Source organism: Indicator indicator, chromosome 18, assembly GCF_027791375.1.
Source record: "Indicator indicator isolate 239-I01 chromosome 18, UM_Iind_1.1, whole genome shotgun sequence".
Classification (NCBI taxonomy): domain Eukaryota; kingdom Metazoa; phylum Chordata; class Aves; order Piciformes; family Indicatoridae; genus Indicator; species Indicator indicator.
The window spans coordinates 8,296,167-8,320,315 of NC_072027.1; the positions used below are offsets into that span (position 1 = coordinate 8,296,167).

The 24,149-nt window shown below is 43.9% G+C and overlaps 2 protein-coding genes across 3 annotated transcripts; both read right to left on the reverse strand.

Moving 5' to 3' along the window:
* Positions 1 to 5,075: 5,075 nt before the first annotated feature.
* ATP6V0E1 (ATPase H+ transporting V0 subunit e1) lies at positions 5,076 to 16,697 on the reverse strand. Its single transcript, XM_054389135.1, has 4 exons — positions 16,562 to 16,697; positions 14,337 to 14,384; positions 9,005 to 9,132; positions 5,076 to 6,164 (listed from the first exon to the last, which is right to left on the reverse strand). Exons 1-3 carry the CDS (start codon positions 16,663 to 16,665, stop codon positions 9,039 to 9,041), a joined length of 246 nt encoding a protein of 81 aa, XP_054245110.1. The 5' UTR covers positions 16,666 to 16,697; the 3' UTR covers positions 5,076 to 6,164; positions 9,005 to 9,038.
* Positions 16,698 to 17,951: 1,254 nt separating this feature from the next.
* On the reverse strand, positions 17,952 to 22,162 carry RPL26L1 (ribosomal protein L26 like 1). 2 transcript variants are annotated; one of them, XM_054389072.1, is made up of 4 exons: positions 22,125 to 22,162; positions 20,903 to 21,075; positions 19,977 to 20,117; positions 17,952 to 18,114 (listed from the first exon to the last, which is right to left on the reverse strand). In XM_054389072.1, exons 2-4 carry the CDS (start codon positions 21,068 to 21,070, stop codon positions 17,986 to 17,988), a joined length of 438 nt encoding a protein of 145 aa, XP_054245047.1. In that variant the 5' UTR covers positions 21,071 to 21,075; positions 22,125 to 22,162; the 3' UTR covers positions 17,952 to 17,985. The 2 variants fall into 2 exon arrangements, with proteins under 2 accessions (XP_054245047.1, XP_054245048.1); XM_054389073.1 differs by lacking the exon at positions 22,125 to 22,162 and adding an exon at positions 21,886 to 22,006.
* Positions 22,163 to 24,149: the final 1,987 nt, after the last annotated feature.

Sequence of the window (24,149 nt, forward strand, 5' to 3'; positions counted from 1 at the left end):
AACTTTCAAGCTAAGGCTAACTTCCAAGCACTTCTTAGGAAGAGCCAAATAATCTTATCAAACTTTTATTTTATAACATCATTTAATTAGGCTTCAAAACCACACAGCATAGACATTCAAGCCACGGCAATCTAAACCAGTGTGGTCCCTCACATATACCATGATATCAGTTGGACAGAAGCTTCTATTTATTTCCAATTTGTTTCTGCTAGAGCTAAAGGAATTTCAAAATCTTTGTCCCTCAAAATGCTCTTTTGACACTCTCATTATTAAAAAAACCCCAAAAAAAAAAAAACACCAAAAAACCAAAACACCAAAAACAAACAAAAAAAAAAAACAGGGCAAGGCTGTTAAAAGGCTTGATGATTCTGCTGCAGATTTCTCTTCACAGTTAATACTCCCAACAAACAGAACAATTCCTTCTTTCCTCAGGTAAACTACTGGCTACAAAGCAATGAATGAGGTCCCCCAGTTACTATTCATGCCTCTAAAGTATTATCACTGAGCACTGGTATTTCTACAAGAAACCTTTCCTGCTAAAGCAATTACCATAGAAATTCTGACTTCTAAGTTGCCAAGAACAAACACCGACTAAGTTTCTAAAGCTCCTGCGTCTGCCCCTCTGTAATTCTCACTGTGAAAATACGTGTCTAATAATAATAATTACTCCTCCCTCACAGGGGTGCTCAGAAGCAATTGGTTTGGCAACCTTTTTTAGCATCACTTTAAAAACAGTTTTAAATACCTGAAAGATAGTCAGAACCTGTGTGTTACAGGTTATGTGTTGTAGGATTTCAACAAGCTGTCCTCAAGTGGCAACAACATAGAGACTACGCTTATTTAAAATTTAACATTTCAGCTGGCATAGCTGAATGTTCCGCCTGTTGCATAGAGAACTTGAAAAAGCTCAGTTCTGGTCATTATTTTTGATATGCGATCAGTTACATTACATATTAGGGAGAAACACTGTGGGCTGGCCTTACCATGCTGCACGGCTGCATTAAACAACGGCCAGCTCACAGGGATGAGATTAGGGCATGTCAGTAATACCGCGGGTAGCGTTACATAAAATAAAATAACGTCCACGCTGTGGACTTTCAAGGCGAAAGGGAAATAAAGCTCAGGCTTCGGTCACTAGTGACATGAGGAACTTTGGGCAAGCTACCCGAGTCTCAAGGCCTGGGTGAACCAGGAGACTAATTCAGACCCGGGGAGGTGTCAAAGACCTACATGAGAGAAGCCGAAAGCCGGGGATACACCCAGAGACAGCTCCCGAGGCGACCCGGGAAAGTTATCGGTATTTTATAAGCCTGTGGGAACTGGCTCATAGCAGGAGGCGGGAAGCCGCCCTCACCTCCCCTCGAAGGTGGGAAACAGGACCAGCGCTGTATTGAGCACCACCTACCCCACCTCCGGGCTGTGCACCGGCTGCCGACCGGTTTCGGCCGCGCCTGCGGACCCCGGCAGCCCGACCCCCGAAATGAGAGACGCCCTGAAGCAAAGCGCTCAGGAGGCACGCGGCGGCGGGCAGTCTCCACAAACAGGGGCACCGCTCCAGCCCCCATCCCTCCTGCGGGCAGCGGCAGAGCGGCTCTCAGCAGAGCAGCTCTCGTCCGGCCCGAGCGCCCCCGCCCCTGACCCACTAACACACCTCCCAGCCAACATGGCCGCCCCGCCAGCCAGCGCGGAGCGCAGCCTAGCCCGGCCGCCACCACCCCGCCCCGCCCTCCTCGCCAGCTCACTGGCTCCCTCCTCAGCCACGCGCGCTCCCATTCGCCGCCGCCCACGCCGCTCACCCGCCCAGCGGCCCTTTCAAGCTAGGGTGAGGCGACATGTAAACAAACCCCCTTCCGCCGCTCCAAGGGGGACCAGTGGCGGACCCGGGCCGCCCCGAGCCCTGCCTACCCGCCCGTGGGGCGCTGGGCGCCCGCGCCAGCCTTCTCGCGGTCCCGGAGTGGTCAGAAGGGCGGGGAGGGTACCCCTGCCCCGTGGAAGGCAGCCCCCGCCCTGCGGCCCCTATGAAGGCTGGGGGCGGCCGGAGCGGCCTCTCCTGGACCGCACCCCCTCACTGCCTGGGAGGCAGCTCCTTCCCAAGCGGCCGGGACCGTCGCTCACCGTTGAAGCTCCGTACCCCCCCCGCCCCACTCAGTTACATAAAATGCCCTGCCAGAGCGAGGACAGTTCCTCCCGCCGCCCTGCCCTGCCACTCGTAGACCGCCCGCCGGCCTGGGAACCCCTCTTCGTCTTCTCTGGCCACTCAGCCATCCCTACGGAGCGAAGCCTCTCCGCTGCACACCACCAACTCCCAGACAGGGAAACCCACATCCTGGCCGTCCCAAGCATTCAAACAGGTCGAAAGCAGAGGAAGCGACTACGAGCCTGAAAAGCAATAGAACGCAGAACTGCCGAGCCTTTCTACACTCGATCCCCGGCGCGGCAGTGCTTCCCGCACCGGCGCCGCGGTCCCGAGCAGCCAAGCAACCCCTCTACCCGCACAACCAGCACAACCGGTCTCCCCCGGCAGTACGGCGCTTTCGTTTCCCTGGCGCTCGCTGCGAGATTTCCTTTCCTTGTAAAGACACGGGCCGCTCGCGACAGACTGAGGTTAGAAGGGACGCGGACAACTCGCGGCTAAGCCCGCGCTTCATTCCCTCCGCAGCCCCTCTCACCACGCTCTGAAGCCACATCAGTGCTGTGTCCCCAGCCATCGGGCCCGAAACCTTAGCTCTAGAAGCCAGACACCCCCAGCGCACAGCTGCTCTCCCGCAGCACCGGCAGCCACACCCCCCAGGCTAGCGAGGGGAGCGGAGGGGGTGGAGGGTTCCCGCCGCTCCGCTCCCGTCCACCGGGCAGCATTCCCATTCCCGTCCCCTTCTCCTGGGAGCCGGGCAGACACACCCCTCGCCGCGGCCCACAGCCTCCTGCCCAGCGCGTACAGGCTAACACCCCTTTCTCCCCGCCGGGACGCACTCCGCCTGCCACCGCCCCTCCAGCCGGGCAGCGGGCGGCCCCAAGGCGCCCCGCAGCCTCCTGTGCCGCCCTTCCACCTCCCTGGGGCGCAGCTGCCGCTGCCACCCCCCGCAGTCCGCACTCACCGAGCGGCCGCGGCTCAGCAGGGGGCGCCGCCCCGCGCGCTCCGGCCCGGACCCTCCATGCGGCTTCGGGGTTTGTTTTGTTTATGTCCCTTCCTGACGGGTTCCCGGAAATCGCGTGACTCGCCCCCCTCACGTGGGAAGGGCGGGAGGGAGCGGGGGGGAAATGTCTGCGCCAACCAATCGCCAGCCGTCAAGCCGCCGGCCAATGGTGTGCCGCCCCGGCGGGGGCCTCCCATGTCACGTGATGGCGGAGGCGCGCGGAGGGTATTTAAGGAGGGTGGCGGATGCTCCCGGACCGACGCTGGGCTTCGAGTCTAGTCTTGTACGTGTAGTTTGACCTCTTCACCCCCTTCCTGCCATCTACACGCAGGACCCCCCCCCCCCCACAAATGGAAATTATCAAGATAAAAGACACAGCTCTTACTATTTTTTTTTCACTTTCTTTCCCCTGTCCCTAAAGACCCTGATGCTTGACAATGGAAAAAGAACAAAAAACAAACAAAAAAAAGAAGTAAGAAAAAATTCCCCACAGGACTTTGTAACACATGATTCTGGCAAGAAGAGACCAGCTGCCCACCTTGGAAAATAAACTTAAAGCCCTTTGCTTCCATAATTTCCAGGAGAGGAAATGCAAACTTCCATAAACGCTTCAAAACAATTTCCTGTGAATGGCAAAGATGCAGATACTTGAATTTCCTAAACAATACAAACAAAAGAAGTTAAAACCATTTCAAATAACATTCACCTCAACGTGATGCAAACGTTTATGGCTTAAAAGTCTAAGACTAAACTACAGAGTCTTCCTCTTCCTCACTTTTTTACATTCCCCCAAAGTATCAATACCAGATATCCAACTGTTCCCAGTAGACCCGTTTTTCCAGCTATTTCAAGCACCCACAAGCTTCCATCATGTACACTTCAACATTTGGTGTACACTGCTGTTGTAGTAAAACCTAGAGGAAACTTAAAGGTTTTAATACCTGCATTGTCTGTTAAATACCAGTGGCTGCCTGTCTGCTCCAATTTCCCACAGACATGCAAAAAAAGAAGTTACCCAAAGCAGTGTTAATTCTGGGCAACACATGGAACAGACCATTCCATAATCACAATGCAGATAGCAGAACAGAAATAAAACATTTTTCTTAACTTCTTCAATCATATTACTACCTTGTCTCCATTTCAGAGACCATATTAACCATTTGGATAAAGAGAAATGTCCTAAATAAACACTGAGCTACAGCTTGTTTGTCCAGGCTTTGAATAATTCTTTACATCAAATTCACCACCAGTGGAACACACCATATAAGCTCTTTTTTACTTCTCTTTATCTTCTACAATGAGTGACAGCTTAGAGCATAAAATAGAAACGTCATTTAAGGGACAACATCAACAAACTAATACCAGTGCTGGTCACTGGATGTTTTCTTTTTTGATGTTTCACTTTCAGGTAAATACAACAGGCAGATTAATCTATTTAAAAAAAACTGTTATGTATTCAAATTTGTCAGTATCTTGAAGTATTTCTCCTCCCCATATGATGTCAACACATCTTATCCTCCGCATGCACTCTGAAAAAACAACCACCACCACAGAACAAACAACCTAAGCTTTTATAAGATCATTTTGTTTCCAACTTCCTTAGAGTTGTTTGCCCCAGACTATAGAGCATTACAGAGTACAGCTTCTCACATGTTAAAACACATCTCTCAGCAGTCAATAATCTACTATTCCAGTCCGAAGATATGCTGTGTTAGCTTGCAGTAGGGGACACGCTCTTCTCTTTTGCAGTTCATGCTGTCCAGTTTTTGACTGCTGCAAGTTTCAGCATTTTGTCAGGATCTTGGAATTTCCTGACGAGTAATGAGTACTATCCCCCTGAAAAGTTAACACTACTATCCAAAAGGAAAAAGGAAAAGAAATGTTATGTCCTTGAAGTAACAACAAAACACAGTAATGAATAATTGTGATTTATTACTCCTGTGCACATGGCAGTATTTATATCCTTTAAAACAACTCCTTACAAGATCAATTCCCAACCCCAGGGACACAGCTGACATTGAGGAGCCTCAGCAATCTTTCACCTCTGTCCCACACTCATGTGCTTTATCCGGTCTATAATTCCACAATCAAGTGTCAAGTCACCATGAAACAATCATTATGGGTTTTGTTCAATTCAAACTGCCTGTTACTAAATGTATCTTTCCAGAAAGGCCAGGGAGTAAATCCATCTACTACCAAAAGTACTATTTAAGTTTCATTCATATTATTCAAGTTATCAGAGTCTCCCCCAGTATGTGATGATGACAAGTTCATGGAGTAAAGGCTCTTGAGCTAAGTGTTCACTTTTTCCTGCAAACCTTTTAGAAATTTTATATTGCAAACTTAGCCCAATTTTAGAACTACCCAAGGTCTTGACACAGGAAGCAGCATGTTCCTCTCATCACATGAATATGACTTTATTACAATTTATCCACATCATTTAAGTTTCTTCAGCTCAACTCTGTCCAGCTACTGAGATTAAAACCACAGAGAAGCACATCATAACAGTTAAACATGGCACGAGAGCACTTTGTATAAAGCAGAGGATCAATTTTATTTCCCGGTACGACAAACCAAAGACCAAATTTCCCAGGAACACCACTCATTTTAAAAAGTAAATGCCATTAACAAGTGGCACCACTGTTTCTCTTCACGCTTTAATTGCACACACTTTTTTAAAGGGTCATCAAACAGAGGGGTGAACAGCACAGCAACAGTCAAACCATGACCAGTAAGATATACACAGTGTTCCTACAGAGTAAAATGAAAACATACAACCCATAAAAAAACCCAGAAGTTTTCATCATATCTGAAATTTACAGACAAAAACGTACAGTAACAACAAAGTATAAATTTCATTAGGCACACTGTTAAATGGTATAGTAGGAAAAAATATAGGGCTTTCAACAAGCCAGTTTAAAGCACAATAGAAAGGTTAAGGCATTAATGCAGGCTTGGTTTCCAAACAACTATGTTAAGAGCATCTTTGGGTCAGTAGAGTTTTTCATCTGGAAGAAATCTCTTCTTTACCTGCAAAGCAAAAGGCAATTTAATTATTAGTTTCTGTGGAGACAATTTACTAATTACAGACCTGGTTGTTAGCTGTAACTATTTTCATTCCACAAATGCACTGAGAAATAGTCAAGAAGTTCATCTACATGAAGCTTCAGAACAGTATATACTTCCTTGCTTGCTTAGCAGTTTTATGTCTGAGGTTCCTGAAAGTAGTTTTCACTATATTATAAGCTGGCAGAACAACTATTTTACTAGAAAGTTTTTAATGCTGTAACAGCATCCAGGTATCTGCATGACAGCCCTTCTTGCATTTGTTGCATGAAGTTCCTGGTCTGAGAACATAGACCCTAAATTGACCAAGTTATGGAGAAAAGGCTATGCAAGATCACATTGCTTTTATAAGAGGCTACAGCTTGTCTTTACCACAGCTGCAGAAGTTTGCATATTCTTACATATAGCCATCCAAGCCCTTAAACTGATTTTATAGGCATGTCATCTGATACGTTTGAACTGGAGGGATACCACACAGAAAGACAAAACTTCTGTAATTTGGCCTGGATCAGTCAAGTCAGCATCTGTAGAAGCTCCTCACCAGATTACAGTAGCCTTCTGCATGCATTTTCAGCCTGCTCCACTGGTCAAGCTAAAATGGGTTTGCTTAGACTATCCTCAGTTTCAAACAAGATCTTTCTACTCTGGGAGTTAGCATTTAGTTGTCTTTGTTTTAACTCCTTGCATTGTCCATAATAACCCACCCAAACCTCAACTGAAAGAGAAGAGAACCTGGAGGCAGAAAAAAAGTGTACTACTTTTTAAGGTGTGCTGGAAAAGTCCATCTTAAAAGCCAAAAATAACTGGTCAAGCAAGAAATAGTAGCTGTATTTATAGGATTCCAAGCAATGTCAGAGACATATCCCAGCTCTTACAAAGGGAATCTAATTCATAGCTCCTGTCTAGTGAGAAACACCACAGGAGGCTCTGAGTGCAGAGGCACACAACAGCAAAAGCCAGGACACTGCAACCTGATCAAAGCAGCCACCTCCTTGCCATTCAGCTCACTCAACACTATACGAGCAAGTCACACAAAATTGTGGAGAACAGTCTGCCCTGTAACAGCACATTTCTATCAAGAAAGAATTTAACTATGATATCTGAAGATTATTCTGTGCTTTTACTTGAAGTTTTTTCACAAAGACAAGAACCTTGATTTTATTCCAAAATTAAGCCAATGAAATCAGATATATATCAAAGGTTAAACCAAACTGCTTCATACAATACAACAGCATGAGGTATACACATCTCAAATTCTCCATTAGTAAGTTTTAAAATAACAGCTCCTCATAAACTTTCTGGCCATCCTACAATTCAATGCTACCCTCCATTCCTTGCCACAAGGTTACCTCCAGTTCTCTGAAAAATGCTTCACTGAAAGGGAGAAGGAAAACCCTGATTCTTGTAGCAGGCACTCAGAGTCCAAGAGTTGTATCTCATCTCTGGTTTGTCCTTGATGGTTGCAGCACACAGAACATTTATTAATCAGAAGGAAGCCAAAGTTTTACATTCAAAGTATCCAGTTGTCCAGAAAACTACGTTTCAATTTCAGATCCCAGGCAACTGAAATTCTATGGGATTCAGAGTTCTGTGTGCCCATTACCACAACACACAGGTCTGTTTTGGCCAACTAATTATGTATTAACACATCGGCAGTGAAAATGCACATAGGAAATTCATCTTGGCTGACAAAGCTAATTACAGGCCTCCACTCGAAGCAGGGCCAAGACTACCTTTAGCTTCTGCTTGCTGCTTAAAAGAGAAGATGCAGACATATACATGGCACAGTCAGACTACACCACAGTTCAGATGAAGCCTACTTTGAAGCAATGGAGCTTTGCTTCAGGGTAAACATTCAGGATGCTTTACAGACAGCATTTAACTGAGCTGCAACATCATCTGTCATCTGTCTGCAGCTACTGGACTTCTGTAAATAGAAGTTAAGGCAGTAACAGCAAGGAGGTAGACAGTTAAACCTAAAAGAACAAAAAACCCCACCCCAGGTAAAGAACTAAGCATGTCTAATTCTTTAGTTAGCATAACAACTAAAATCAGGGCTATTCCTTCCACAGCTATTCTTTGTCTGAACCTTCAATTCAAAATGCTGCCATTCTAGAGGAGCCTGAATTCATCGTGGCAGTTTTAGTACAACTTTGTATTTTTGCTGGTTGTGTCAGGAAACACGGCCAAGCACTGCAACAACAGTGTTCCAATAGCACTACCCAGATAGCAACCACCAGGCTCATCTATGATTAAAGATGCACACAGGCTATCATTAAAGAAAATAAAAACATTCATCTGGAAAAGCTCAGTGTTAGTGCTATGCATTGACAGCAGACAAGAACCATTCTAATGGCAGGTCTCACTGATTTCACAAATGAATGAGGGTAACTGTACATTGCCTTGGAAATCAGGCAGGTCTTGGATGAAATCGTAGTGGGCTTGAAGTTTAACAATTGTTAAAGCTTAGGAAATCTACTTATGCTAGCTATTAAAAGCCAGCCCAACCCAATTACCTTTTTACTGTAGGAATAAGAAATGTACTGTTGTTCTTGCAAACCCCTGCTTACTGAGCACAGCATGCATGCCATGATAGCAGAGAAAATAATTGTACAAGTACTCAGTCCAAGCTTTTCATGGTATCCAGTCAAGATTAATATCCAAAGCATGTTTCATTACAGCCTATAGAAAGATAGATTTCTCCTGCAAAACAGCCAGCAATTCTGAAGACACTGCTTAAACTACTGCTCAGTTTCTCCTGAAGCTTTACCATACCAAAGATGAATAAATCAGATCATACTCACCTAGTCAATGAATTGCAGCAGAGGACAGAGATCCTTAAGGCCAGTCATATTTAAGATACCAGATTGTTTCATTGCTTAACTGTGGCCCAAAGAGAGGGTTGAGTTGAGCTAGAATCGCGATCAGCCAACTGCAAGACAACCCCCCCACAAACCAAGAGAGAACATCAGCCAAATTAAAAAGATCATGATAATGGCAAGGCTTATCCAAAGCACAAGTACTATTGGAGAAGAAAAGACAATTCCCAGCAAGGGTTAGTATCAACCCAAAATTTTACTCAAGCTCATACACAAAACCAGGTATCAGTAATGAAGATCTGGTACCGGTTATCATTCTGCAACTGAAACAATAAATCATCCTGTTCAATTTACAGTAACACAAAAACACCTCACAGTGTTTTTCCTCATATTTTTGCTTTGACAGGAAAGTGTTTTGAGACATAGGAAACTCAGGTATTTGAGGACTCGGAAGATAAAAACATGACTTCTCAGTGCCTTTGAAGCATCCTTTAAGAAAAAAAAAAAACCAAAACCACAACCCTCTGAGAAACAGTCTCTCATCTGCTCCTATTTTCAGTTCATGGCAATCTACTCTTGGACATGGTATAATTTTCATCAGAGACCAAACAAAAGTGAATTTAAACCTTGGAGAGGCCAACAGGGACCTGAAGCAAAAGGGTATAATAGTACAGGAACACACAGACCAAAAAAAACCCAAAAAACCCAAACAAAACAACAAAACATTAAAGAGCTCACAACAAAACCAACATGACAACAAATCCTAGATCATTAGCAGCAGCACCCTTGTCATCAGAGCAGTTCACAAAGTAACATCGCAGAAGCCATAGCCAGAACAGAGAACAAGAGGAATGTAGTGTGTGGAAAACATCCAGGAAAGCTAAACAGAAATAAATATTCCACTGTTAAAAGATATATCTGCTTTGTAAATATTACAAGATTTAGAAAAAACGATGGATGCTTCCATGGATTTAAATCTGTGTTAAATACTAACTATATAAACACATTTAGTGAACTCACTGGCTCATCTGTCTGCTATTTCTAGAATGCTTTGTAAGGAGGAGAAAAAGCAGAGCAGCTTTGTAATGGGAGCTGCCACAAATGTATCAGAGTGCTTAGGCAGTCATGGAAAATTCCACACAAACCTTGATGCTCTGACCAGCGAATGATGTGCAGGTCTGCTGTAAAATGGCTAGAACAGCCAAGGGCGAAAGATGTGGGCCAGACTTAGAGAAAATACATGAATCCTCTTAAAATCTGCAAATAATTATTTTCAGTGCCTCTTTCAGTTTTGCACGAAGTAGGACTCTCGTTAAAACCATGTGCTGAGCCTACAGCAGTCTTGCAGCAGGCTCTACAAAGCAATTAAAACACCAGCAACACACCACCAGGAAGAGCCAATAACCTTTAGGTTGACATGTTTCTACTTTGCTATTCAAACCAGTGACAAGAAAGTATTCTGAAATCATGTTAATCACTATGTTAAATTTACTTAAGGAAGACGCAAATTAGCTCTTAAAAATACCACAGAACTTATTTTGCAAGGGTTAATTTTCAGATACAAAAGACAGAAGGAGTGCCAGAGCACTGCACCATCTGCCTTTAGCATCCTGAACTAACAGAAGTAGGAGGAGGGTAGGAACACTAGAAGCCTGTTAAAGGACATTATTCTCATTCTCACTGTACTGAAGGAAGGAACTCTATGCACAAACATCTCACTTCTCTGTTTCCTGAGTTCAGACCCAGCATGGCTGTGAATTAAATGTGCTGGAAGCACATTCAAAATACTGATGTGTCCCAGCTGCATAACCGTGCTCTAGGCAGCACCGTACAGTTCTCAAAAGCTATTTGCTGGCACCATGCTGGATACCCAAGCCCTGAGCCATAGTGGCATTATAGGTCAATAGCATATTCCTCCTCCTTTCTCTGCTAGGGCCTAATAACTTAGAGCAGTAGTTAGGCACTGAACTCTACAATTCCCTTGCATTCAAGATAAGTCATGAAGAAGCTTTTCCCACATTTTGCTTAAGCAACACTGCTCTATACAACGATCTATCATGACAGCACAAAGCAAAATGCAGCATTCAAAGTAAAACAAAGCAAGCCTCTGTATCCAGTGTGTAATGTTCTAGTTGCTAAAATCAGGTACAGCATTCAAGCCACCCACAGGTCCTTAAATTCTACCAGATACCAGTTACAACAGTTAGCGTTAATTACCCAGCTCAGACAAGGAAATTAGTCCCTTATGTTCTACCAGAAAGATTTTTTTAAAAGGTCTTTCTACCATAACTGCCATCTGTCTCGGCTGCGTGTTACCAATTGAGGTCCTGCTATCTCTGTTTAAATGTCACTTTAAGCAACTGTATTTTAATCCTTTAGAATCAGTAGCAAATAATACACCACTTTTCAAGTAGAGTATCATGGTGCTCTTTCAGGAGCTGCTTCGTAAACAGCAAAACAGGTTTAGATGGACAGTACCACACGATGTGGTGTAAACTCTAATTTCTGCAGCAGCCTCTCCTCATACTTGCCAAGTTCCCAAAGCTTGTGTATTCTTCAAAAGGCTACTGGGTATCATTTCTGTACACAAATTATGCACTTACCTATGCAAAAATTCTCCGTAGAACAACCAAATTAACATCATGTGATCAATATGGTTATTAAAAATGATCGTTATTAAATACAACTACAGAAGAAACAACTTTAAGTTGAAATGTGATGGGCTTTGGTTTACGTCAGTTAACTAAAGTTAATATCAATCAAGTGCTGTTTAATGAAGAGAGGAAATTGGTTTTCTCCCTACTTTCAACTGGAAAGGTAACTCAGCAAGAACTGATAATAGGTCTATTTAGAGTTGTTTAAAACTCTCAAAGAACTAGATTACAGCACCAACCACCTACTAAGGATACACCAATACAGGAGACCATACCTGGGATAGTTAAACCCTAGAATATCCAATGAAGAACCCTCAAAAAACATTCTTCTGGGCATCCAGAAGACTGGTATGGAAAAATGAGTCTCCTCCTTTAGTCACTAATATTAACATCTGATTTTTTTCCAATGTCTTCCCCCAAAAAGAAACTGGTATGGCAAGAACAAGTTTACATATGTTTGAATAAAACAGAGGAAAGAAAGCTTGGACCAGACGACCCTTCAAGGTCCTTCCAAGCCAGGGCTGTTCTATGATTCTATGCAGAACTCATGGGGAAAAAAAAAAAAAAAAGGACTCTGTGATAAGGCAAGTTCCATCTTGTGACATGAAGAGAATAATCTGCTTTTTGTTGTATTCTGGCAAGCAAACACCGTGTCTGTAATTTATGTGGATGGGTAGTAACTGGAGGTTTAAAACACAATAAGATTTTGCTGCTTCTTTTTTCAAAGTGTAATTGGAGAAAACCAAACGTAATGCAGAAAACAAGTTAGAGCCCATAAGATTATGAAAACTCCCTCACTGGACATGCTAGAACAGATTATATATCATATTAATGACACTAGATTTACAATAGATCTGTTTTGGTAGGAGAAAAAAATTTAGAAGTCACTAATCTTAAAGTGAAATACCACTGAATGTGTGAAGAGTTCACAGCAGTTAGAGTTAAGAAATTCTACAACAAATACATTCTGCATCACAGCCCAGGTGACTCTGCACATGTCACATGGCCTCAGCTTCAAGGAAATTCTCCTTCTTCAAACAAAGAAAATAAACCCTAAACATTAAGGATTTTATAAGAATAAAACACCATTTCTGTTAAAATACAGAGTAGGAAGAACTTAACTGCGAACTTTAAACAAACCCAAACCATCATTCCCCTCAGCTGTAACCTAGTGAAAACGAGTATCCAGTTGCTCTCGCCTTGCCTAACGTTTGGGACCTACAAGGAGATTGGAACGCTACACACTTTATATGTGTATGCAAAGAGGTCTTCATAGCACTGAAACCCCCACATTCCAATCCCAAATTCAAGTTGCTTGCATTACAAAGCTCTTCTAAAGTTTCTACATATGATCTGCAAAAATTTTAAATTTTAAAAACTATCATAGATGCAAAACACAGAATCAGCTCTGCTGTACTTCTACAATTATCCAGATGAATGATTTAAGACTTCAAATACTTGTAATAATGAAAAGCAAACAAGGCCTCACCTGTATCAAACCTGACTATCACATGATTAAACCAGATCAAACCTGCATAAAGCCTGTGCCACAGGCCAAACCAACATGGAACCAAAGAAGCTCTTCCTGGAACATGCCAACACTGATAACCTGGCTCTTCTGGCTGCTGGTTCTTAAGAAGGAGTTTTGAAATTGGAGATGCATTTCTCTAAATATCCACGTTAAGCTCCTTAGAGAAGCATAAATGATACCTAATTGCTTCAGCAAGTGTAAACAATACTCAGGCTCAAGTGGAACTCTGAATAATAATTTTATTTCAACTTAACCCTAAAGATTTAACCAGACTTTCACCAATTTACTCTCCATAGTGGATTCTTCCCAAACACCTTTCAAAGTTACTTCTGCACAGCACTTTCTTTGACAAGACCAGTCTCTACAGTCTTTCTTTAAAAAAATAAAATTAACAAGGGAAAAAAAAAAAAAAAGAGATGGAGAAAATAACAGCCATACTTCCTCTTGCAGACTCCAACTACAGCTGGCTTCTCCAGACCAAAAAAAAACCTACCAACAATCAAACATGGTATGAAGAGCTCCTCCACAAGTCACTCTGTAATTTCTACTAATCCTTACAAAGGCAGCCTCAAAACATACTGTGCATTTATAAAGAAACAGTCTTAATTTATCAAAGCATCACAAGTCTGTCACAAAAGTTATGTCATTTGTATATATTCCACAAAACTAATTAAAGCAAAAGTCATTAGTAGGTTTAAGTATCACCTTAGGAATACAAGTAAGGGTATGAAAATGGAAAAGGCAAAAGTCATTGCTCTACTGTGGATCTGAAGAATTCTAGAACTGACAAACTGCCATTATATGTGGGAGCAAACAAGGCAGTGAAATGGAATGGAGTAGCATGAGGTTAGCACACAGCACTATTTGAGGAAGTTGCATGTCAGAAGAGGAATTCATGTTTTCTTAGCGCAGTATCCACCAACAGGAAAATGTTTTGGTTTTTTTTTTCCCAGCAGTTGAAGATCTTTAGAATGAAGAATTCTAAGAGCTGGCAAAGAATACAGTATGTCTAAATCTCTATGACACCCTTGAAAAGCTTTGAAGAGATAAAAAAAGTCTTGAAGATATAAAAAAGGAACTTTTAATTACATGAGAACTGTGCCTTAAGAGGCAAGACATTATTTATACTTACAACAGGTAGCAGCAAACAGCACATGTGACCAGCATTGTGTTGATAACACTGCGAAAGAGAGAAACAGCTGATTAGGTGTCATGTTATGACTGACCACAAGATAGGAAAAAAAAAAAAACAGCAAACAAGATCAACTTTGATCATATGGAAGGTGACTCAACATGAATGTTCTAACTTCTTCCAGCTAAGTTGCAGAGGCACAGCTAAAATTGTGCAGAAGAACTAACACAGCTCTGAGGAAAGCAGATTATACAAACTACAGAGCAGCAAAATCTTATGCAGTCATTGTCTTTGCTCCATTTCATAGTCAGTACTACCAGCAAGTCAGTAAACAACCAAAGCTGGATGTTCTAATACCCCCAGCAAACATTTTCTCCATTCCAAAATTCTACTGACAGCAAATTTCAGCATCAAAATACATATTTTAATTTTGTATCATGAATAAGAGCTTTGCAAATGGAATAATTTCAAATGTGTTTGAGATTTGTTTTTTATCTGTAGGACAAGATCGTCCTTCCTTGCTGAAAGAAAATTGTGACAGAAACCATAGTTAAGCTGAAAAGAAGCAAGAACCAAGCAGCTCTTGAAACTGGAAATGGTAAAACTGCAGCCATACACACACATGATTTTGAAATGGAAGGAAATAAGATTTTCTAACAGGGAATGATCTGTGTAGCTCATGGAACTTAGTAGCAAAGTAGAAGGGTGGGGTTTTTCTTTTTGTTTTTCTTTTTTTTTTTAATTACAAAAAAAAGGTATTTTGCTCTATACATTTTCCCTCCAAACTAAGTAAGAAAAACTCATGCTAGGTCAGTAACTTCAAACCTTCTGTGACATGGATAACCTTGAGTGTTTTTCATCTATCAACAGACATTCAACTTGTTAACTTTTAAATGAATGACACAAAGCTAAGGTAGCCTGAATTAAAATTCAGGAAGCCCTTTCCAAGGAGTCCCAGAATCATTGCTTGGGAGTTTTAACCTACACAGTCAGTTAAAAGTTTGCATGGGCTTTTTTTGTTAAAAAAAAACAACAAACCTATTCAGAAACAGGTTTTGGGCAGAGTTTTGTTCATTTTGTAGGAAGATGAGATATTAACAGTGTTACTGTAGGTGAGCTATAGAATCAGAGATCAGCAATCCTCTATTCATATTGATTAAACAGTCATGTGTTGGAAAAATTACTGAAAAATCTGTTGGTGGCCCACATACATGCCTGGAAGACACATTTCCAACATGTTTCTGAGGGACAGGCAAAGTTTCATGCACAAAACTCTCATCAGGTTTGAAATTAAGACAGTAAATATCAGAGCTAAGTAGAACCTGAGGAAAATTCCTCCAACTTCAGTTAGACAACTAAGAGAAAAGGCAGTTGGTACCTGTGGAGTAGAGAGGATGTCAGAGAGAGGAAGAGAGATTAAGTAGTCATTATCTCCTAGGGAAAAGAGAAAGACAAAAATCTTGTCTGCTTTTTTTATCTGAGCAGTTACAATCACCGCAGGAAAAACAGCTCTGCTTAAATGCCTCACTTTTGCCCTTAAGGCTACTACAGCTACAAGGCCACGAGCATATATTTAAACACAGAATGGAGATTTAGTACGTTAAGTTTTTTAGTCTCATCCAGTGTGAAACTAAAGGATGGTGGAATAAGTTATAAGAGATCGAGGAAGAAAAGAAAAAGGAACTTAAGGCTCAAACACCACCTAACTTAACAACGTTCCTTGCCATAGAACTGTCTACGCATGCATACGTTTACAGGGCTTGAGGGAAAAACTTAAACCCATAATGGATTATTAAGATACGCAGACGCCGTTCCTTGCTCCAGCCCCACGCTTAAGCTTCACAGCCGTTCACTCCGGCCTCCTGCCGCCGGCTGGATCTCGGCTGGCAGAGGCGCCTGGGCCCGCCAGCTCTCCGCGTTGCACCAGTACGGCGACAGAGCCCGCAGGACTGCGGCAGGAAGCGGCGGCTCCATCCCTGGCGGAGCGGCGAGCACAGCGATAAGGATTCGTAGTGTTGCGGTGGCCGCCAGGCCTCGACGGCGGGGGAAAAGGGAACTCGAGACACAACCAGAACCGCAAGGCCCCTGCTGCCCGGCAGGTCTGCAAGAACACGGCTACCGCCGCCTTGGGGAACCGGGCCCACGATCCGCCGGGAGCCTCCTCACACACTGACCTCCCGCCGCTAATGCCTCAGAGCGGCCTCGGCCTCTCCCCCGTCACTCACCCGCGGTTAGGCCCCTTGGGTACGAGCCACGGCAAGACGCCGCCGACCATCCCCCAGAAAACGCTCATGACGATGAAGGGCACCGTCAGGCCACCGTACGCCATGGCCGGGCTGGCGGGGGCGACGGCGGAGGGAAGCTGCTTGGTCCGGCCGGCGCGGAGCCTCCTCCCCTGCCCTGCCTCACGGCCGCAGCGCCCCACCCGCCAATCAGCGCTCCCTACGTCACTCGAGCCCGGCGGGTGGTGGCGCACCTGGCGTGCTCATCGGTACGGGCTCGGCCGAGGCGGCACCGGCTTCAGCGGAGGGGCAGGGCGCTCGAGGGTAGGGTGCTGCTCCTTTCGCGGTCAGAGCTGGTAGGGCTGGTTTGGAGCTCATGAAATAACTGAAGACGCGGTTGACCCCCGCAGGAGGGCAGGCCGTGCTCGTGCAGCAGCAAATGCTGAAAATGCCTTTTGCAGTGCATTGACTCAAGGTGAAGAAAAACCCCCTTCTGCAGCAGCAGCCCTGGCAGAACTGCGGGGGCAAAACCTCCGACCCCACACAAAGCAGTAGCTCTCAAAGCCCGCCTTCTAAAGCAGCCTACATATTAATACCTAGAAATTACTCGGAAGTGCAATTTTCCTCGATTCTTGACATTCTGTTTCGCAGCGCTGTTCAGACAGGAGCCCAATCTCTTTCCATCAGCCATCAGAGGCCATCCATAGAGCCAGTAGTCATTTGATTGCAGGGCTGTCCTCAATGCACTGCAGCAACTCTGATGCATAATCACTAAAACTCTAATTTCTTCTAACAGAAAAGTTCACAGCACTGAGGCTGCCTTCACTCCCACCCTTTTCAAACCACATAGCTCTGCCTCACAAGCAGCAGTGAGGTAAAAGCCCATCCACAACCTCTGGCATTCATGCAAGGCCCCAGAAAATCACTGTAAATTCAGTGCTCTTTGGCCACAACATGCCTGGTGACCTTCTAAAATGTTCTCCTCTACTGTCAAATACAGAAGACATTTGAAAAAAAAAATCAAGATTACAGAAGAGATTCATAGCCAGAAATAGCTTATTTCAAATGTTTGATAATACATGCAGTGCAGAGTTCACAGGTTCATTTTAAACTACAAACTTTTAAGTGTCACAGAGCAGTGGAAGAGACAGAAGTACAACAGTCACTAGATGTGTGTTGTCAGGGTTGCACTACCCCTAACCTTGGCTGGCACATTCCTTCATGAGGAAAAAAGCTTTAGTTTTCTTAATAGTAAAAATAGCATAAATGTTTTAATTTAGTGGAAATACTTTTTACATAGCCAACATCAAAGCATGAGAATGAATATTTAAACCCTGAGCAGACATACTGTATTAAGACCTTCTAAAGAAGACACAACAATAGGTTTAGTTTTAGCAGTTCTTTAATGGTATCAAACAGGAAATTATCTATTCTTGCATCTTTTCGATTGTTTCTTCCTTGTATTTGCCCTTCTCCTTGCCAACCTGGCGAGATTTGGCTTTACGCTCCAAGATCTTCTTGCGATCTTTGTCCAGTTTTAGCCTGGTGATCACCACCTAGAGAGAGAACATAAAGAGCTTAGTGTCCTTTCATCATAAAGGCACAGCAACCAACAGAACTGCAGTGACACAGCATGGCCCAGGAAGATCACCACTGACAGACTGTGCCAAACCACCCATGTTTTATTTCCACAATCTGATTTGGTTTGAGTAGAACAGAGGTACCAAGCTGCCTTCTGTATTTCAAAACACTGAGTTGCATTCATTTTCCCTGGTATGTTCAGGATCAAACATAAACAGTTTCTCAATGCACAGCCGCAACATTTGCACAAACTGAAGAGCAGCCAAATTTCTATCCCTCTACATAATCAAATAGTTACTCTGAAGAAAATCTGATTTCCTTTATGCTGCTCAAACATGATGGATACTAAATCCATCTGAAGCACAATATACAGCCAAGACTTCTTCCCATCACCACAAAGGCAAGTAATGAATCATTATTTTAATTTCTCCATGTTCCAAGCAGCACTACCCTAAACTTGGAACACTGTAAAACCACATTGCTGCCTCTGGCCATTATCACACCCTTTCTGCCCTGGCTGGAATAGCCAACACATCTGGCTGAACAACAGGCAACAGCGAGAAGTTCAGGCACCACAGCAACTCCTATAAAGACACATCTGCTAATAGAAGAGGCAAGCTGCCCAGCCCGTCTGATGATACTTCTAACAAAGCAGCAGCACTGCTGAAGCACTGATTTCCATCCCATAAGCACCCCTCAGTGCTCTGTGCCTCCTCAAACTGGCAAAGAAAGAAATTGGTTGGCATTCCTGACAGGAGTATTTTAAAAATACAACCGACAATCAAATCCTAGCAAAGCCATGCAGTCTGCAACAGGACTGAACACTCCCCTCAGCTCCATTGTGCAGTTTGGCCCCTCTTAATTATAGTTAATTCCTACTTCTTTATCTCAGAAAGGCAGAAACTGTTCATCCACTCCACTGCCCACAACAAATGAAATATTCTTCTGGTCCTTTTGCATTAATCAACAAATCTTTCTGAAAAGCTTTATCAAGGTCTCATTCCCAATTAGAGAAATCTTTCACCAAAATAAAGAAACAGCACAAAATTCAATGTCTTTTACTGCTGTTTTCAATGCCAGCAGTATGTATGTTGGCTCGGTTGCAAGGTCACCTTGGCCAACAAATGTTGTTACTGCACACAAGTCATTATGTTGTTTTGGAATAACTCTGCTCTCCCTCTGCTGAACACACTGACCATTTAGACCAGAAAACCTGTTATAACTGGATTTCTTCCACCACCACTTCAGTATGTGTGCCTACATGGCAGGGCTGAAGGAGACTCACTTAATCTGCTTCAAAGCAGACTTTGGCTAGTTGTTCTGTTCTGTTTGAAATGTTTTCCTATTATGATCAAAACGGGCTTTGCCTGGTTTTCATGAACTCTAAACACTGTAGATCACTTCAGGCTAAAACCAGATCCAGAACTCTGCTCACAATAGCCCTCAAGAACAATCCACGACTCTGAACATCTATCTAAACATTTCTAACACCTCCTTAACCAGTGCAAATGACACTTAGCAAAGATGAAGGATTGTTCTGAAGGATCTGGCCTATGTTTTATAAACACCAAGCTCTTCAAAGAAGTATTTTAGCAAGTCTCTGAAGTGTCTTTCCACTTCTCCATCAAATAAACCATAGAAACATCAAGGAGTTCTTGGTGTCAGCTGTCACTTCTATCATGACACCGTAACCCTTCAATGCTGCAGTATCTCAACCCGTTATTCGAACTGAAATATTATTCCATGTGCTATAACAAGGTTCTACTCATGCCAGCAGCAGTATCTCCATTTAACAAGGTCTCCTCACACATTCCAGACCTCACTTCATGCACTGTACCTTGCTGGGATGGATGCCCACATGGACAGTTGTGCCATTAGCCTTCTCACGCTGAACACGTTCGATGTAGATGACGTATTTTTTCCTGTACACCTGGACCACCTTGCCAATCTGCTGTCCTTTGTAGTGTCCCCGGACAACCTACACACCGACATAAGAAGCACACTGACACCTGTTGCAAAAACATCCCTTGAACAATTCCTAAGACCAAACCATCCAATTTTCCCACCAGAACTGCATAGGTCTACTCTCTGTATAGAGTCACAATCATCAATTACTGGAGCGTTTTCAGCAATGAAAAATATAAGGAATCATAACAGTATTTTCCCCTCAGCAATGAAGGAACTCTGTGCCTTTGCAACTACAAGGCAAAGTACCAAGCTTTTCATCAGTTTTTCTACCAGTCACTTAATTTTGAATAAAACCCAGCCATTTACCTTGGATTAATTTCTAAACTGATCTCTGAAACATCACAGGTAGCAAACTGTCTACAAGCAACCAAATCCTTTGTGCTTTATTCTTAAAAGCCTTTTATTCCATGTGAGTCAATACATGGAACTGAAGCACTGTAACACTGTGAGCACACTTTTGCTCCTTGTACCTTCCTCACCACTGATACAGAATCACAGAATGGTCTGGGTTGGAAGGGACCTCCAAAAGCCACTAAGTCCAACCCCCTCTGCAGTAAGCAGGGGCGTCCTCAACTAGATCAGGATGCCCAGAGACCTGTCGAGCCTTACATCTCAACACTCAACAGGTCAAGCCTGCGTTAACATGAAGTATTTTTGCAGGACTCACAGCCAGGTTCCAGCATCAATCCAAACTTGTCTATCCCTCCCCTGGTGCAGTGTCTGTATGCGAGTGCTAGCACACAGACAGAAGTTAATGTGTGACAGCACAGCTGAAGCACGAGACAGCGCAGCTACCTGGACTTCATCATCCTTTCGGATGGGCATGGAGCGGACATTGTATTTCTGGCGCAGCTCCTTGGAGAGCGGGGAGGACATGATTTTCCTCCGAATGTGAGAAGGTGCATTGAAGTGTCGCTTGCGGTTCTTGCTTCGGTCAGAGGTCACAAACGGATTGAACTTCATTTTGTCTGCATACAGAAAAACAGTAGCTTGAGATGCTCGTCACTCACGTACCACTATAGCATCCACCCACAGGTTTGCTAGGATATAAAAAAGCAGTTTAATCCTGCTCCATTTGTATACCCTTACAAACTGGACTTCAAGCAAGGTTTAAGCCTCTGACAATGACCATGTGACTGACAGATCTGCCACATGCATGCATATCAGGCCATTCTTTCTAATATAAACCTCTCTGTTCTCAGAAGTCGGGAGACTGGACCGAGTAGCCTTTAGCACTTTCCTTTACAAGACAAAGGTGTATTTTAAATTGGTAGAGTCAGGGAACTCAGTACTTTGGTGGCTCTAGTACAGGGTAACACCTGATATGACAGATCTGTAAACCCAAGATACCTTTGGTCTTCCCTAAATGTCATCAGGTACACCATAGCTGTCTGTCATGACACCATCCATCCTGACAAAGGCAGGTCCACTATAACGATGATGCTTTTGCTCAACTCTTGCAACTCTCCAGTACTGTGCACTTGCATCTCCTGTACAGACTGGTCTGGGCTGCACTGGTCAGGGCATGCTGCACTGCAGAGGCCATACACTGACTGATCTACATTAACCAAAAAATCCATTACCAAAGAACAGGCTAAAGAGGCGTCAGCTCTCTCTGCAGTCTGATCTCCCAACGGCAGAGCCGAATGCAGCCCCGGGGTAGGGCTGCCCCACCAACCACCCCAGCAGCCAGACTCCAGAGCCAAACTCCCTCACCAGCTCACCCACCGCCTCTGCCCGCACCACTAAGGCCAGGAGCACCCTCGGAGCACACTCGCCTCAGGCTCAGCCTAAACCCGCTCCCCGACGCAAGCAGTGAGCAGCTCCTTCCCGCTCATCAGCGCCAGCAGGCCCCAAACCGGTTAAGTCCCTTCCCGCTCGCCTCCCGCTTCCCGGAACAGGCCCCGCTGGATCGGAAACGGGGGGCCCGCCACGCCGCGCCTAGCGGGGGCTAGCGCGGGGTCACCCAGCGAAGGATGGAGGCGGATGAGGGCAAGCCGGGCGGCACAGCCCTTACCCCACTGCTGGCGCCGCGACAGTCACCGGAAAGAGGAGGGCAACGCACTTCCGCTTCCGCTTTCCCGAGCGGCCGCCGGCATCTCGCATGATCCTGCGCGCGCAGCAGGGCGCTCCCCCTGGCGGCTGGCGGCCACTTGTGCACCCGGGCATCGGTCCCGGGGTTGTTTCCGTACCCGTTCCAGCATCCCCTTTGCACTAGCGGCTGTTTCTCTCCAAATCCAGCCCCTCCACGAATGCGGATGAAAACAAAACCCGCCAAGTACCTTCCTGCTCCCCGAGCCAGCCCGCGGCCCTCAGCCAAAAGGGCTTCTGACAAGTTCGAACTCTTCAGCCCAGACCCTGCTCCTGGGCTTGTGTGTGCTGCCACCTGCACCCCCGCCTCCATTTATTAACTTACCTGCACACACTGCTTCGTTTTCAGGCAGATTCGGTGACCTTACATCTTTTCTGGACACAGGTTCATTTATTCTCAAGGAAAATTATTTATGGCAGAACATGTTGCTTGTTCAGCATAGAGGGGTAGAATGTTCATGGTGGAATCATTTTACATGATTGGGATTTGGTTCAAAAAGGTAGGCTGGAAAAGTTTCTGGGGTGTTCAGTTGCAGCAGCCTAAGATTTGGACAAATACCATTCCCAGTGCCTTTAGTAATTTACACACAGTAAGGAACCTTCAGCACCTTTTCTGGAAATTTGATTTCCAGTCTGTATGTGAGGTTCTGTGGAAGCAGGCAGGATCTCTTCCATCATGAAGGTGTTGTATTACAGACACTAATATAAGCCAACAATATCAGAACTTAAGAGGAGTTAGTTTCTTAGTAAGGTGCAGATAAACAGTGTCCAATTCATTGTGTTGTAACCCTTTTCTATTCAATCTTTAGCAATTGCCTAAGACACTTATTTCAAAACACTTAGTGAAGTAAGGCCAAAGGGCAATCAAAGGCAAGTGGGACAAAAAAGGAGTTATTTTATATACCAAGTGGCACAGTGACTAAAGCCAAACCCAGCAAGTTCCAAGCACGGTCCACTCACCTCTCATTTAAAAAAGGGAGGTTAGGACACTTGGTACTGGTCAAAACCAAGCACTGAATGTCCAGACATGACTCAGTGCTGATTACAAAAGAGCCTCGTGTTAACTTTCTACACAGTGACCTGGCTTACAGTGATTTAATTGTGTGATAACGCTTAGTTGACTGAAACAATAATTAAAAACAAGCAAAAAAAAAAAGTCCTTTTAGATTGATTTTGCAATAGTAGTGCAACAAGAAGCCAATTAAAACACAGGAGAGCTTTAATTTTTTATTATAGAACTAAAAAGGCTACTATTTTATTAACATAAGGTTGCAAATTAAAAGGGAAATGCCAGAACTCTTTAATAATCTCTGCTGTAAAAATGAAAGAAATTTGTGCTTTAATCATTGCCATAACATACTACAGGACTATGTCCTCCCTCCTGCCCCTCTTTCCCTTCTTCCAAAGAGCTTATTTCATCTAAAACTTTAAATGACTAATGACCCATCACAGTCATTTTCAGGCCAAACAGTTTGTGTACCACACAGATAAAAAAAACAACTTTAAATGAGAAATATTCAGAAATTAATACAGACATTACCATCCACACTGCAGATTTCACTTCTTACAGAGCAGCAGCTGAATCCAAGTATTTGATAAATCAAGTCAAACATTCACAAATGCATGTCTTTCCATCATTTCTTACGCCATTTCTTTTTTTTTCCTTAAAAAAAAACCTTCAGCAGGCCACACACTGCCTAGAATAAACCTAAACATGGACTTCCCCAAAGCTAAAAATGTTAACAATTTTAGCAAAGAATACTTTGCCACAAGTTCTTGCTGTAAGATGGAGCATAGCTTTAGAGGGACTTACACTGGAATATATACAAGTTCTAAATACTTCCTATAGTGCTATCTTTCTTGGAAAACCACAAATACTTCTGTCACAATACTGCCTTGAAAGAGCAAAGTCAGGAAAACAGATTAACATCTACAAGTGATCGTTTTCCTT

Bases quoted from the DNA above. Each gene is read 5' to 3' on its own strand.
- ATP6V0E1 (XM_054389135.1), bottom strand. From the start codon at position 16,665: ATGGCGTACGGTGGCCTGACGGTGCCCTTCATCGTCATGAGCGTTTTC. The intron at 14,385-16,561 runs GTGAGTGACGGG...TCTCTTTCGCAG, and splicing joins CCCAAGGGGCCTAACCGCGG to TGTTATCAACACAATGCTGG. The intron at 9,133-14,336 runs GTAAGTATAAAT...GTTGTCTTGCAG, and splicing joins GCTGTTTGCTGCTACCTGTT to TTGGCTGATCGCGATTCTAG.
- RPL26L1 (XM_054389072.1), bottom strand. From the start codon at position 21,070: ATGAAGTTCAATCCGTTTGTGACCTCTGACCGAAGCAAGAACCGCAAG. The intron at 20,118-20,902 runs GTAGCTGCGCTG...GTCGGTGTGTAG, and splicing joins GAAAGGATGATGAAGTCCAG to GTTGTCCGGGGACACTACAA. The intron at 18,115-19,976 runs GTACAGTGCATG...TTCTCTCTCTAG, and splicing joins TGGGCATCCATCCCAGCAAG to GTGGTGATCACCAGGCTAAA.